The sequence below is a fragment of the Chanos chanos genome, chromosome 8, assembly GCF_902362185.1.
Source record: "Chanos chanos chromosome 8, fChaCha1.1, whole genome shotgun sequence".
NCBI classification, from domain to species: Eukaryota; Metazoa; Chordata; class Actinopteri; order Gonorynchiformes; family Chanidae; genus Chanos; species Chanos chanos.
In genome coordinates, this window is record NC_044502.1 from 23871332 (window position 1) to 23886878 (window position 15547).

The 15547-nt window shown below is 43.9% G+C and overlaps 1 protein-coding gene across 1 annotated transcript in view; it reads right to left on the reverse strand.

The window, feature by feature from the left end:
- Positions 1-15547, reverse strand: part of zbtb16a (zinc finger and BTB domain containing 16a) — an 82892-nt gene that overhangs the window by 29819 nt on the left and 37526 nt on the right. The window contains exon 3 of the mRNA XM_030782590.1: positions 15101-15198. Coding sequence (XP_030638450.1) covers positions 15101-15198 — 98 coding nt within the window. The remainder of the gene's footprint in view (positions 1-15100; positions 15199-15547) is intronic.

The following is a 15547-nucleotide window of genomic DNA, read 5'->3' on the forward strand; positions in this document are numbered from 1 at the left end:
TGTGTGTGGCTGCAGGCTGTGTGCTGCTCGGGCTGTGCAGGTGTGGCTCCTAAGATCAGGGACTTTTTTTCTATGTTCTTGGCATTGCCTCTGTGGGTTACGACACCTCAGCAATCAAAACAGGAAGTCATACTTCAGATAAAACACTGATCAAGACAAAAAGAAAAAAAAATGAGGAACTCTTTCGCAATGATTGTACGGTTACAAAATGTACAGTACTGTGACTGAGGCAGGAAGACAAAACAATGCTTCCACTACACAACTCAAAAGCTATGATCAAACTGATAGTGTCTTAACAGGGGCCCTTAACGGAACTATCTGAAACAATAATTAGAATGAAAAAAAGCTTTATATCTGTCATGCATGCCTTTCTATCACAAAGTCATATCAAAAGGAGAAGCAAGCATGAACCAGAATGAGACTAAAGAATGCTAACTGAACTGAAATGGAGTAAAATTCGCTTAGGCTTCAGCTCTCACTCCTGAGAATGAAGCAGAGAAGAAAAGCATTGCTGGTTTGTCTGGTCAGTCAGTGATGTCTGAGACAGTCTGTGCTACCCTGACAGGGGGAACTGGGGCTGGTCTCATAGGGTATGAAGTTAAGGCAAGTCAGCTTTGTCATGGTACATGAAAACAGACCACACGTATGGGCCTACCGCAAACTGGACCTGGCCTTAAACAAAACAAAAGGTGGAGACATGATAGGACAGATTTCAATGGAGAGAGAGGGAGAGAGAGAGAGAGAGAGAGAGAGAGAGAGAGAGAGAGATTGTTTCACTCTTTGGTTACTACATTTGGGTTTGTTGTGCATTCTGTTTTGATGATTAGAGCGATTACTGTTTAATCACATTTAACATTTTTCTCTGATCTCTGTGAAAGCTGAAAGCTGCATCAAGTTTAGAGAGCAGATGTCTGCACAGAGAGACAAAGAGAGGGACAGAGTGAGAGAGAAAGAGTGTCAATAGGCTCATGTAAGAAGGAGCTGAGTGTGACCAAATATTCCTCAGTCAACTATAGTTGAAAAGTCTCCAAATTAAAGCGATAAACTCTGGTCTTGCCCTGTGATTAGCAGCTGCCATTTTATTGGGAAAAGCTGATAGGAAATGAAAGAAAAAAAGAACTGAGTCACGTTTTTGTGCTGAGCTTTAAGGAACAGACCACAGGAGTATGAGAGATACCTCTCCCTACGTAAACACATTTCCACTTCCTCCTTTAACACCATGTCTGTCGAAGTTGCCACAGCCATGTCCATCAAACTTTGATGGGCCTTACACAACTGTAGCCCAGCGAAGAGGACAGGAGAGGTGCCACGCGCCATGTGCCACACACCGCCCTTCTCTTTTCACTTCCCCCCCAAATCAGAGTCCATTACGCAACCGCCAGCTAGGGGATCGCTTGTTACTCAACAAAACAAAAAGGAAAAACAAAAAGACGAGAGACTAAGGCATTGTCAGCACTTGTCTTTTTCTTTCTTTTCTTTTTACACAAATAAGAACAATCATCTTTGAGAGGAGTGTAGATGGGAGATGAAGGCAGTATGTGAAGGACGGGCAGACTGGGTGAACAGGTGAAAAAGAGAGTGAGGATTTGGGGGAGACCAAAAAGCCCTTGGGAGCCGTTGCACTGATGAGAACGTTAGTCTGATATGGTCTCAGTCAAGCACTCTGCCTCTGATACTATAAAAATCTGGCTTCTTCTCCTCGCACTGTCTGCTCTCTCTCTCTCTCTCCCTCCCTCTCTCTCTCTCTCTGTGTTCTCCAGCAGGAATGAGGACATGAGGAGACAGACACAGCACAAACAAAAACACAGCCTGGCTCTTCGCTGAGCCTACACAAATGCCTTATATAAGACATTACATTTGGTACCAAAAAAACAGCTTTTAAAAAAAAAAAAAGCCCAGGGTGCCGTCAGAACAATAAGTGCAGACACCACTCTCTCTCTCTCGCTCTCTCTTTCCCTTTAGTGGTAACGAGCTGTGCCGTACAGTTCTATTTACACTACCCTCTTATCAGTCACTGAACAGTACGGAGACTGCCAGTTGGAAAGGACAGCCAGGAACTCTGTGTCTGTGTGCATGTCTGTGTGTGTGTGTGTGTGCGTGCGCGTTTGTGTGTGTGTGTAAAACAATTGGAAAGGACAGCCAGGAACTGTGTGTTCCCTCATTCAAGTAGATCTGAACCGCAGGCAGATTTTTTTTTTTTTTTTTATCATGCAAGACAAAAATCTTGGGAGCCTGCCAGGTTCCTCTCAAACACACACACACACACACACACACACACACACACACACGGACAAAAACCACACGTACTCTCTCACACACACAGTGATGGCAGCCTACAGGCAGAGAGGGAGATGATATACACACACACACATATAGACACACAGACACACACACACGGACAGATATACACAGAGAGATTGTGTGTGTACATATCTGTCTATGTGTGTGTATGTGTGTGTGCGTACATCTGCATCTGTATGTGTGAGTGAGTGAATGTGTGTAATAGTGAGAGAGAGAAGGCATGGATTGCCTTTTGCAAATACAGTATAGTAGATAAGGCGGTTAGGGGTTTCCTATCAGAAAATGAGAAGCAGTCAGCTGGTTAATCTTTATACCCCCCTCCCCCCTGAACAAAATGACATGTGAAAAGATAAGGGGGAAAAAGGGGGAAAAGCCCAGAAAAGATCTCTGTGTGACTTCTGATAGCTCTGTGCTGTCTGGCTCACAGGCTGAGGACGACTGGGGACACATGAAAGCAGACAAACATTGACTTACCAAATACCATTCCACATCAAATACCCTTTCCATCATATTTTAACCCTGGAATCCTAAAAATGATCATGTCTGTGTTACAGTCACTCAGTTTGTGTTTTTATTTATTTACTGTTGACTATCTTCAGCCACTTGTCAATTTGTCAATCTGTCTCTCTGTCCACTCCCCCCCTGCATTTCAACACACATGCAGATGCCTGTGCACATCCACATGTTCTACAGTGTGTGTGTGTGGTCCAGCAGAAGACCAGGCTGCTCCACATAGAGACAAAATACACTGTCTAAATGGGAAAGACCAGATTCATGTCCCCCCACTGTCCACAAGGTCAGGGGTTCCATGTGTTTTCCGCATCCTTTTTCTAGGTTTTTTTTTTTGGATAGGTGGGAAGCTTGACCCTCTAAATTATGACATAGGTCACCCCAGCCCCCACCCCATGCTACCCCAGGCAAAAGAGTGGACAAAGGGCTTTGAAAAACAGGAGGGAACAGAAGCCAACAGGCATAGGGAACATGAAGGACTAGTCTGGTGTGAACTGACAGGAAATGAGTGTGTGTGTGTTGGAGGGTAGTGCGTTCTTGGATTACACTTCATTCTTCCATACTGCATTTTTGCTTTAACATTGCCAAAAAACAAAAAACAAAACAGTGGCCCCCTGGTTCCTAACAGGCTGTGGAGGTTCTGTGCTGCTACTGGGACCAGTTTCACATGTAAGCTGGTGCCTGGCTGCACTAGTGTCTCAGCTGCACTAACTCACAGATAGCAGTGAAGTGGGTTTAAAGTGGAATCGGATTTAAATTTCTGACAGACACAACCTGAGAATTAGATCATGCCATGAACTCTTCCCTCAATGAGAAGTGAAGCCAGGGCCCAGTCACTGTGCTGTCCACACAGTGCATTAAAAGCCTGCCACACTCAGGCCACATCATCCACACACAGTTAAGATACAGTAGAGCACACCACTGGACAGGATTGTCAATCAAAACCAAAATGCAATCAGAAAATGGAGAGAAATAGGAACTGTTTTGGCAGAGAAACGTCAAGGATATCAAATGAAATGTAATCCCACTAACCTAGCTTTTGACTGAAAATTTTCAGACAGAGAAAAAAACAGCCTGTTTTTTATAATTCCATACAGGGAAGGATCTTAGCTTGAGATACAAACCATGTAGATATACTACGTTTGAATCTGACAGATAGATACACACACACACACACAAATGCACAGACAGCTCCATTCATTTTCTGGTTGAGGTTGAGAGAGAGAGAGAGAGAGAGAGAGAGAGAGAGAGAGAGAGAGAGTGAGGCAGTGCTAAGTGTGTGCTGTGTCCGTACTCTCTCCACAGGTCAATAACCTGTAAAGATTTAGCGTTTAGGGCCCATTACTTCCTGCTCTCAGGTCACACATAGTCAAAGGCTGTGTGTGTGTGTGTGTGTTTGTGTGCGTGTGTGTGTGTGTGTTATTAAGGTCTGGGCTGGGGGGTGGGGGGGGGGGGCAGGACAGAGAGCTGTGAGGGGACAGTATATGGGGCATAGCCGTGCTGAATGACACCACATTAAAAGACTGTGATCTCAGACCCTCTACACTTAACACAGAGCTGTGACAGTGAACGAAACAAAACAGAGCAAAACAAATGAAACCACTGCCAGCTTTGCTTTGATTTTGATACATGGGTGTGATTTCAAGGATTGGGATTTCTGTATCCATGTCCTTTACCAATAAAAGAAAAAAAAGAAGAGAAGAAATGAAAAAAGGAGTGATTAGACTGAGCTGGCCACACTCAGTGTATGGAGACGGGGATCTGTCTAGAGCTCTGTAAGAAACTCTGCCAAGCGGAGAGAAACAGGACACAAGGAAAAGATGTCAGGTTTCTAACTGCTGTCAGGTGTAGTGACTCACAAGTACGTTTATCCCTTCATTCCAAATGATCTGTTTTTTGTTTTGTTTCATCACCATTAGGCAATATGCATAAAAGTGAATCATCAACAGCCGTTCAAACGGAAAAAGTTTATCAATCCTACACTTTCCTCAAGTTTCTAAACAAAGTCTGTTTGAAGTTTGGTGTATTTGTATTCTGAAAAAAAGAAAAACAAAAAAAGAAAAAAAAAAAGAAAAAACCTAAAAATCAAACAGTGACTCCTGATAAAGACCTGTCGCACCAATGAACTCTAATGGTCTCTTTCCATTATGTCATCTGTTTTTCTGATTGCCTTAACAGAGTCTAAACCTTCTCTTGCTTAAAAAAAAGAGAGGGAAAGGGGAAGAGAAAGAGGGTGAGTGTAAGAGGGAAGAAGAACAAAATAACAGTCACTTCCATTCTATAAACTTCCTTCCTTTACAAAAGTGGATGGTGTGACACCTCTTCTGACTTCCTCACTAAAAAGTTTTTACAATGTCCCGGCCTTCAAGTATTCCTCGTCCTCTGGCCTCCTCCTCCTTTGCTCCTCCTGACTCACCCACATCTAACAGTCCTAGAGCTCCTACACATCAGTAAAGACTACATCTGACAAATCAGTGAATAAAGCTTTTTGGAAGGCAGGCAAAACCAAGTCTGAAGTATTCTCTGGAAACTCGGAACCATTAGTTTGGAGCTCTCAATTTTACACAAAGAAGTACGAACCATGGTCCTAATAACCCCTTAAAGGTTTAGCACAGGACAAATTAGTTTAGACTGTCTGGTCAGATCAGTATTCATTCATAACTGTGTTTGTAACAATAATAACACAATCTGCAAGGCTGCTTTTCCTGCAGCACCTCACGGTTTTAGAGAGAAGAGGAAAACAGCTCATGTGAGTGCAGGCTGCTTCCAGATGGCTCTGAGACTGCTTTTATCTTTCCTTGCTCTCGTTCCCTTTTTTTCACATGAAAGCGCTGTCGGCGGATCTTTGCTTTGCCGGTTCATTCTCTCTCTTCATCCGAAATACAGAAGTTTCAAAGAGCATTTCATGAGGGAGCTCGTTCATAAATGGGATTCATAGCTTTCTAATCTGCGCTAAGAAATTGATCTAAAAGTTTCCCAAAGCCATCGTCCAACTTACATAATGCAATAAGGAAAAAATGAAAAGCGGTGTGCCTCCGAGAGCATTTAGTTTTATTGCTGTTACATGGAAAACAAACAGTGTTTGCTTGGCTAAGAAATATTTAGTGAAATAACAGGATTTCCTGGGTCACTTCTTTTAATTCAAGCACGTCACGTCAGCGGAGGAGCTGTCATCAAACACCACTAGATTAAGTAAATAAACAAACAAACAAACCAACCCAGCCTCTGCAGTGGGATTTTAGTCCAGAGGAGAAAATGAGAAGGCACTTTATCCTTCGTCTGTAAATATGAGCGAGAGAGAGAGAGAGAGAGGACTGTCAAGACACTGTGGGATGAGTGTGGACTCTGTCAGAGTCAGACAAAATGAGAGAGCAGATGCATTGCTCTGGAAAATCAGGACAACTGCATTTCTGATGTTACCATTCTCTTTTTCGTGGTCCAACTGTTAGCCAGACTGGGGGAGATCTCAGTGGGAAGCAGCAGTGAAATCGTATTGTGGTTTCGTGTTGTTTCCAAAACCATGTTTGAAGTTTTACTATTTCTTTTCAAAATGGGCATATCATAAAGATGAGTCTGGGCTGCGTGATCACTCTGCAGTCACACATCCAGATCCAGGCAGCCTGTGGTTACAGCAAGCTACAGCAGTATGAATGACATATCAGTTACAGGGAAGCCTATCATGAGTCTGACACACACAACACACAGACTTACAGCCTCACACATACCACACAATTACAGCCTCACACACAACACACACAATTACAGCCTCAGTGTTCTCCAGTTTTGTGTCCTCTCAAACAAATGAGTGGACATGCACATTCCTCCACTAGTGGAAGACAAGGTGACTCATGCCACTCTTAAACGAATATTTGTCAGCAGGCATGACACACTCTTCTGGCATTAAAAAAACACAACACCCTATTCTTCCCTGCACCCTCAGTACAGCTTCCCTGTCAATGAGTCTCTCACACACAGCCTCCACTACACTTAAAGACTTCTGAAAAGTGTGATGCAGTTCACTCTCTCTCTCTTTCTCCATTCTTGATCCGCCCTTCTCTATATAATGACAAAATGTTTCAGACACAGTCATGACGTGATATATTCAGAACTATTCAGAGATTATTCAGTACTGATGCAGTTTACAACAATTACACCTCGACCTGACATCTTACAACTGAGGGGGGAGAGACAGAGAGAGAGAGAGAGAGAGAGAGAGAGAGAGAGAGAGAGATCCACTGGCCCCACTATTTGGATGAATCCTGCTAGCCCATTTGGAAAAAGAAAAAAGTGGGCCTGACAAAAAAACAAATCCATACTGGCCACAGGCTCCTCTCCAATCTATTTTCTGCTCAGCTGCTTTTAAATGAAGTTATTATGACTCATTAAAATGCCTGCAAGCTTGTGGAAGTTGGCCAATTACAATTTAAATTTAGCCTCCCTTACAACTTAGCCCCCATCCACCCATGCCAACAGCCCCCTTCCCTGTCAGCCTGCACCAACACACCACATCAATGCATTGTACAGCTGCTATCAAAGCCTTGATCTTTGAACACAAACAACACACAAATAAACAAAGACATGATCATTTTTTCCAGGGAAGCAGCCAGAGGAAAGAAGCAGCAGTCCTGGAAATCTGAAGCAAACATAGAGATTTCCCAGTCGAACCAGAGACTGAATGCAGACTGCCTTTCTCCAGTTTACAGGTCACTCTGTGTTAAATACCAGCCTTGTCCATTTATCAGCCTTTGTCTGTCAATGAGTTACATCACAGGATGTGTTTAAGTAGTAAAATAATCACTCTTCTCCAGTCACCTGACACACACACACACACACACATTTATGATGTGAGTGATAATCATTAAAGAAACCAAATCATAACCACAGTTTCTTTTACTGATTTATTACTGATATAAAATAGTAAAGTGCAGGTTGTGAGGTTACAGCTGCCCTTTTCCCCCTTTTTTCCATGTTTCCTAATCTCATGTCAAGGACTTTCCAGATTCTCAGCAAGTTCTGTGTAGTTTTGATGTTGGTCTCTCTGAGAATGAACACACAACTCCAAACCAGCCCACTCCCCCACGCACCCTAGTACTGCGGACACGACCACTGCGTCACTATTCTTTAGCACTGCTTCTGTTCTTATCCATCTTTTTTATTCAGTTTTCTCAGCTCCACTTCCTTCTCTCTCTCTTTCTGTGTGTGTGTGTGTGTGTGTATGCGTGCGTGCATGCGCGTGTTCTGCTGTATCACACTCGTTTCCAGCAGAACAAATTAATCTGTGCCCTTCCAGCCAGGCTCACACCCCCTCCCTCTCAACACACAGTGTGTACTCAGTGGAGAGAAATGATGAAGTGAATCCAGGACTCAATGGCCTGTGCTCTGTTTCAGACAGCACACCATGTACTGTACAACTCATAAAACTCCCAAACAGTCTCCAGACGCTGCCGTAATCAGCCTCCATCAAAACACTTTGCCTCAAACACAAAAATAAGACCGGGCATTGAGCTGAATACGAGATCAGCCCGTTAGAACACAGGGCCACTTGCTACTTAGCAACCATAGGGATTTAAAGCAGCAATACTCCAACAACAAAAGAACAAGATCAGGATCTTTTACAAGGGCTATTATTGCTAGTTGGAGCTCATTCCTGGGTTTTTTAATTGAAAATGTTAACAAGATGACGACAGAAAAAAAAATAGAAAATTAAATGTGTCAAATGTCAAATGTGTCCTTAAATGGAACAGAGGAGGAGAAGAACATTCCTCTAAGAAACTCACAAAAGGCTACATCAGTAATTTAAAAATAATTCAAACGACTCATTATGTGAGACTGAATAGTAAAAGAGTAACAGATTTTAGCTGGTGGAGACACAGACAGATTTGTGACCTGAACAGCACATGACAATACTACATGCGCACGCACACACACACACACACACACACACACACACACACACACAGAAAGAGAGAGAGCGAGCGCGAGAGACAGAGAGAGAGCGAGCGCGCGAGAGAGAGAGAGAGAGAGAGAGAGAGGTGGGTAAAAGAGGAAAAAAGAGAGAGAGAGAGAGAGAGAGGTGGGTAAAAGAGGAGAGAGAGGTGGGTAAAAGAGGAAAAAAAAAGAGAGAGAGAGAGAGAGAGAGAGAGAGAGAGAGAGAGAGGGGTGGGTAAAAGAGGAGAGAGAGGTGGGTAAAAGAGGAAAAAAGAGAGAGAGAGAGGTGGGTAAAAGAGGAAAAAAGAGAGAGAGAGAGGTGGGTAAAAGAGGAGAGAGAGGTGGGTAAAAGAGGAAAAAAGAGAGAGAGAGAGAGAGATGGGTAAAAGAGGAAAAAAGAGAGAGAGAGATGGGTAAAAGAGGAAAAAAGAGAGAGACAGAGAGAGAGAGAGAGAGATGGGTAAAAGAGGAGAGAGAGGTGGGTAAAAGAGGAAAAAAGAGAGAGAGAGAGAGAGAGAGAGAGAGAGGTGGGTAAAAGAGGAAAAAAGAGAGAGAGAGAGATGGGTAAAAGAGGAAAAAAGAGAGAGAGAGAGGTGGGTAAAAGAGGAAAAAAGAGAGAGAGAGAGATGGGTAAAAGAGGAAAAAAGAGAGAGAGAGAGATGGGTAAAAGAGGAGAGAGAGGTGGGTAAAAGAGGAAAAAAGAGAGAGAGAGAGAGAGAGAGGTGGGTAAAAGAGGAGAGAGAGGTGGGTAAAAGAGGAAAAAAGAGAGAGAGAGAGAGAGAGAGGTGGGTAAAAGAGGAGAGAGAGATGGGTAAAAGAGGAAAAAAGAGAGAGAGAGAGGTGGGTAAAAGAGGAAAAAAGAGAGAGAGAGAGATGGGTAAAAGAGGAAAAAAGAGAGAGAGAGAGATGGGTAAAAGAGGAGAGAGAGGTGGGTAAAAGAGGAAAAAAGAGAGAGAGAGAGAGAGATGGGTAAAAGAGGAAAAAAGAGAGAGAGAGAGATGGGTAAAAGAGGAGAGAGAGGTGGGTAAAAGAGGAAAAAAGAGAGAGAGAGAGAGAGATGGGTAAAAGAGGAAAAAAGAGAGAGAGAGGGTGGTTAAGGTGGTTTTTTGGTAGTAGATATCAGATACTGTTTGTTTCAGGTGATGTGGTATCATGTTTCTCTGTGGCCATATGTGAGAGTAGCTCCCCATTCTGCACACACTGTGTTCATGTATTTCCACTGCAGTACAAGTATTTTTGGTACCAAGGACTGAGTAAGGTGAAAATTTTCTAAAACTGGCCTTAAAACGGCAATCATATGACACAGCTTAAACGAGAGGTCACACTAGAGAATGTATGAAGTCTGTGAATGGCTCTCTCAAACAGCACTCCCTCAGTTAGCAAATGGGGAAAATCTGTTACGAACAAAACAAAACAAAACAAAAAATCCTTAGATGTGTGTGCCTTTGTGTGTGTGTGTGTGTTTGTGCATGAGTGTGACTGTATATGAATATATGAGCGGTGTGTCTGTGTGTGGGTGGGTGTATGAGTGCGTGTGTCTGTGTGCATGTGTGCGTGCATGTGCATGTGTGTGTGCGTGTGTGTATGAGCGTGTGTGTGTGTGTGTGTTTTGCGGGTATAATGAGCCTTTGACTGTCAGCCTGATTAAATGTCCAAATCATATACCTCTTGCGCCTGACAGCAGGGTTTATTTAGGCGGTGCATAAATCAGCAGCTCTTTTAAATGGCTCTTTAATGTGTGGCCACAGGTCAGGCCAAGTCTTATAGCCTTAACCCACAGGAGAGACGCTCGGGCACACAGCCAAACAGAGGCCCGACGCAGCTCTCCATATAAAAGGCTCAGCTGCTCTGCACACACAAGAGAGGAGACCAGATGAGGAGGAGGGGAGGAGCACAGAGGACAGGCTAGGGGGCTCTATCAGCTGTGTAGTTGCATAGCTGTGTTTGGGAGCTGTTTCTTTCTCTTCATGTCCAACAACCCCCCCCCCCCCCCCCCCCCCCCCCCCCCCCCAACCTCCTCCTTCTCCTCCTCCCTGCACAGCCCCATTTTTGTGGGCCCTTTATTTTGGAATATGTGGCTTTGGAAGGCAGTCAACTTTCATTAATTTCTGGTTTGGGTACAGTATGTTCCTGGACACACATCTGCGAGCGATCATAAACTCTCAGGAATGCTGGCAGAACATTCAGGCCTGCCGGCAGCCAGTGATGTCACAGCTCTGAGGGAAGAGCTGGAACCGAGCCAACAGTTCAGGAGCTCCAAACTCAACGCCTGCTCTCTCTGACGGAGCAGACCACTGAGAAGGGAAAATACACGCTGCCTTTTTTATCTTTTTTTTTTTTCCATGTTCTCTCTTGGTCTTTCTGCCCTATGTCCTCCTTTAACCTCCCTCCTCGTGCCTCACATTTTTTTGATGCCTTAATGACTGAACCATTTATATTGCTCACACACACACACATATATAGAGAAAGAGAGAGAGAGAGCAGCTGTCAGTCAGATGTATAGGGAGCTGACATAATGGAAGGGTCAGTGTTGAAAAGGGAGTTTTGGGCTTGACTTTAGAGGTCTATGACCGACTGAGTATGAGAGAGAATGCCTTTCCAGAGAGAGAGAGAGAGAGAGAGAGAGAGAGAGAGAGAGAGAGAGAGAAAACTCCTCTGAAACTCTTCTGTACAGAAGGCTAACGCCCTCTGAGAGTGGTGTTTATGTATAGTGTCAGAACAGAACATAGTAAGAGGGTTCTAATCGAAAGCAATCACACGATGTAGACCATCAAAGGCCTCATGAGTCAGCGTGTTCGGTATGCAGCAGCTGGACAAAACAAGCAGAGAGGAATCATCCTTACACAGGTGTATATCAGGGCCAGAAGAGCACTCATTTTCAGTTTGAGGCCTTTAACAGCTGACTCTAATCACAGGCACTGTGACTTTGTTTTAACGACTGACTACTCACAGGCACTGTGATTTCGTTTTAATGGCTGACTCTAATCGCAGGCACTGTGATTTTGTTAAACGGCTGACTCTAATCACAGGCATCATGTAAGAATGAGTTGACCGTTCCATATGTCCTGAGCGCCCTGTTCCTCCAGATGACAATACAGACATAATAAGGCTTGGCCAGCCCCTCTACTGTGCTCAGACACAGACACGGACATGGACACAGACAGCATTTTGTGGCAAAACATGGCCAAAGGGTCATTTTTAGTCCTCTAACACAGGCAGCGAAGGTCAGCAGTCAAGAGTTTTTCAATAACGCTCTCAGCCATATAGAAAGTTCTGGAGCAGGTCCTGAAGGCTTAAGAGTGTCTCCAGTAATCCTATCATAAAGTGTTCCCTTTCCTTTTTTGTCAACAACAGGATCTAAATATGTCAGTTGGCCAGGCTCAGTGAGACCCAACTCTACCACTGCATGCTGGGAAGACACAGGGGGAAGCTCACATAACACTAACAGTCTTTCTCCAAATGGCTGAGTCATAACTACCCCCCGCCCCCCCTCTGCACGGTCTGCCAGGTCATGGTGACCTTAACCTGCGGCAGAAAAGGAATTAAAAAAAAAAAAAGGAACAGGAGAACAGGTTATTCCATTTCATTATCACTGTGCCCCCCAACCCCAGGCACCCATACAGCTTCACCGGCGTTAAACAGCTAGTACCACATTAACACGCGTCTTTCACCGGTCACACGTCTGCTGACAGAAAATGATTATATACACACACACACACACACACACACACACACTCGCACACAGGCACACGCAAGAAGAGAAAAAAATCGGGCACACCACTGACTGTACACACTGTACCCTCTGGTTAGGCAGGCCGCCCAGCTGGCACTCAGCCAACTCCACAATAAAACAAACATAGAGACAGTCTGCACCAGAGCAGGCAGGGAGGGGGGGGCAGGCTAAAACCGTACACTGTAATACACACTGCGTACCAAATACTGTTCCCTCCACCCTCCTTCATGCTTTCTTTCGCTCTTTCTTTCTTTCTCTCTTTGAAGACGGTGGAGTATTAGACTGAGGTTAAGCGCCTTGCTCCAGCTGCTACTGTTCTTGTGAGTGATGATAATAATCAAGACACTGCTCTGAACAGGAAGGATAAAAACAGAACGTTGAAATGAAAATCAAAGAGCCTGTCTCTCTCTCTTTGCCTGCCTCTCTCTGCCCTGTTTCTGTCTGATTCCACTGAAGAGCCAGTGCTCAAATTAGAGAGAAACTTCACTGAATTCAAACAGTACAAATGTGTCCACAGTCCATGAACTTTAAAAGTTTCTCTCACACTCTCTTTGTCCTCTCATATGATACAAAAACCCCTCCTGCTTTCTTTGGTTCCTGCTCATTTTAAAGCAGAGCTCCATTACTTTTTGCATTACAGAGTTCAAAGGCATTTCACATTTCTTTTTTTAATTGTATGTGTTCTCCTTGCTGTCAGTCCAGTTTTGTCTGGTTCATCTTCCTCGGATAGATTCAAGGCAATCAGACCAAGACGGAATATTCACAAACCTATGCTGTTTTCACACAGGACACACTGCATGTGGAACTGGACCAAGGCTCTAGAGGTGGAACCAAAGGCCCTGCAAGCTGGTCCCTAGTTTACTTCGATTACAAACAAAACCCTAAAAAAAAAAAAGAGTCAGTGTTGATCCGTTATTTTTTAACAGCAATGTGTCACACATCTTGTTGCTTCCAAGATTAGGGAGGCGCAGTTGACAGCTGCCACTGGAATCCATGGATTCAATCTGTTAACAAAACACACAATCTACTGGTGCTTTTTTTGATCATGGTTGACCGGACTGTTTTTTTCCAGCAATTACATTTCTACCTGATCTTTATTATTGCCTTTACACACCATGAGTCTGCCACTGAGGCCACCACTACAACAATGCCTTTGTGACGTCAGCTATTGAACACAGCTCTGGGGATATGAAGAAAGTGCAAAAATAAACAGTAGGTATTTCCTCGGAGAGATCTTCCGAGTTCAGCTCATGCATGCTGGGCCATTCAACAGCTCAGCATGAGGTTCCACTCCGCTCCCTGCCAAACATGGCTGAAAATGCACTGGCCAAAAAGTCCATCTCATATCACTATACCCAGACACTCATGTCAAAACTGTTGCATTGTTGTGGCAGCAAGCACGCCTCTGTTTTCTCTATTTAAATGTGGAGACAATCTGTCTTGGTCTTTTCTTTTAATCTAATCTAATTTAATCTAAAGTCTTAATTACCCCTAATGAATCAATTGTTTCGCTAAACTAGTGCTAATTATCGTGTGTAAGCGCATTTGCTGTCCCCGCACTTAAGAAATCTGAACAGTCAGAAGGACTAGCAGGTCTGTGCAGACTAACTCTGACTTTAGCATCTTATTTGGCTGTTGCTGAGACAGCTCTGGTCCACAATATTTGCTACCATAGAGACGCATGACAGAGACTCCTGAGCCGTTTCTCAATACGTGTTCTTCTCTGTACTTGCGTTCTCGTGGACTTGTGAAACGTCATCGGTCACAGCCGAAGTGCTGTTCCAAAGTGCTGTTCAAAGTTCACATCTAGCAGATCAAATACACGGATGTGTTCTCAATTTGTGAGGTTTAACTAGGATGCATCAGGAGGTGACTTGTGTGGACTTGGGGAGTCAAGTTTCCCAGAATGCATTTGCCCCAAATCTCACAAAAATAATGGCAAGTTGAACTTGCGAGTCCGAACTCCCAAGAACAGGAGTATTTACTTGGCGTACTTCGTATTGAGAAATGGCTCTGGTCAGACATGGCTAACAGGGGAAACTTAAGGCCTAGAGCTTGTCACAGAGTCTCTACAAAAGCCAGCAACTTAAAAACCTCAGAAAGCACTGCCTGGGTAAACTATAAAGTGAGAGAAAATGAAGAGAGAGACCCTGTTTTAAAAGACAAAAAACCCAGCGTCCCTGTTTCTGCCAGGTTAACTGAGTCAATGTTGTATGTGTTTGTTCAATTACATGGCTGTTAGCCTGCTAATGCAATAAGCATGAACACAGCACAGACCTTAAGGGTCATTCCAGCACTCACCCACCAACAGCACTCAGTATGGACTCAGCAAGAAACAGGTCAGACCTGTCTGTGACTCAAAATGAGCTTAGATATTATCACCTGATTGTCATTTCCTCAGAGTTTGCCTTGATCTTGCTCTAACGTCTGCTTCTCTCTGTCTATGAGTTACTTCGTTCACAATCAGCCACACAGTCTGTGAACGCTGTTTGTGTGTGTGTGTGTGTGTGTGTGTGTGTGTGTGTGTGTGTGTTTTCCCCCGAAAGCTTACTGTAGATGAAACAAGTATGTGGTCATTGATGATCTACAAGTGTGTGAGTGTAACTTGAAGGAGATGTGAGGAGTTACCTGAGTGAGACAGCAAGTGCATCCTCAGGCGCAGACTGTCCAGGAAACGCTTCCCACACAGCTCGCAGCCGTAGGTCTTCATTCCGCTGTGCAGCTTCCTGGAGAGAGGGAGACGGACCACATCAGACACCCCCAACTTCCTCATTTCACACACAAACACACAGGAATCTGTCAGAGCTACATTATGTGATGAGTGTGCTTAACAGGAAATGAGAGAAAAACACATCTTCCATTTCCAAATGGGACAGCACAGTATGTCTACAATACTCTCCACATTGCATGTGAAAAGTTCAGAAGAAAAGTTGTTTTTTTTTCCTCTGCTGACAATGCTCTGGTATGTGACAAAACACTCATGTTGAGTATCATTCTGGAAAGGTTTTAAATCAGAACAAACCAAACATAATGTTAAAAGAATGAAGAAAATAAACAACAAAAACAGCAAAAGTA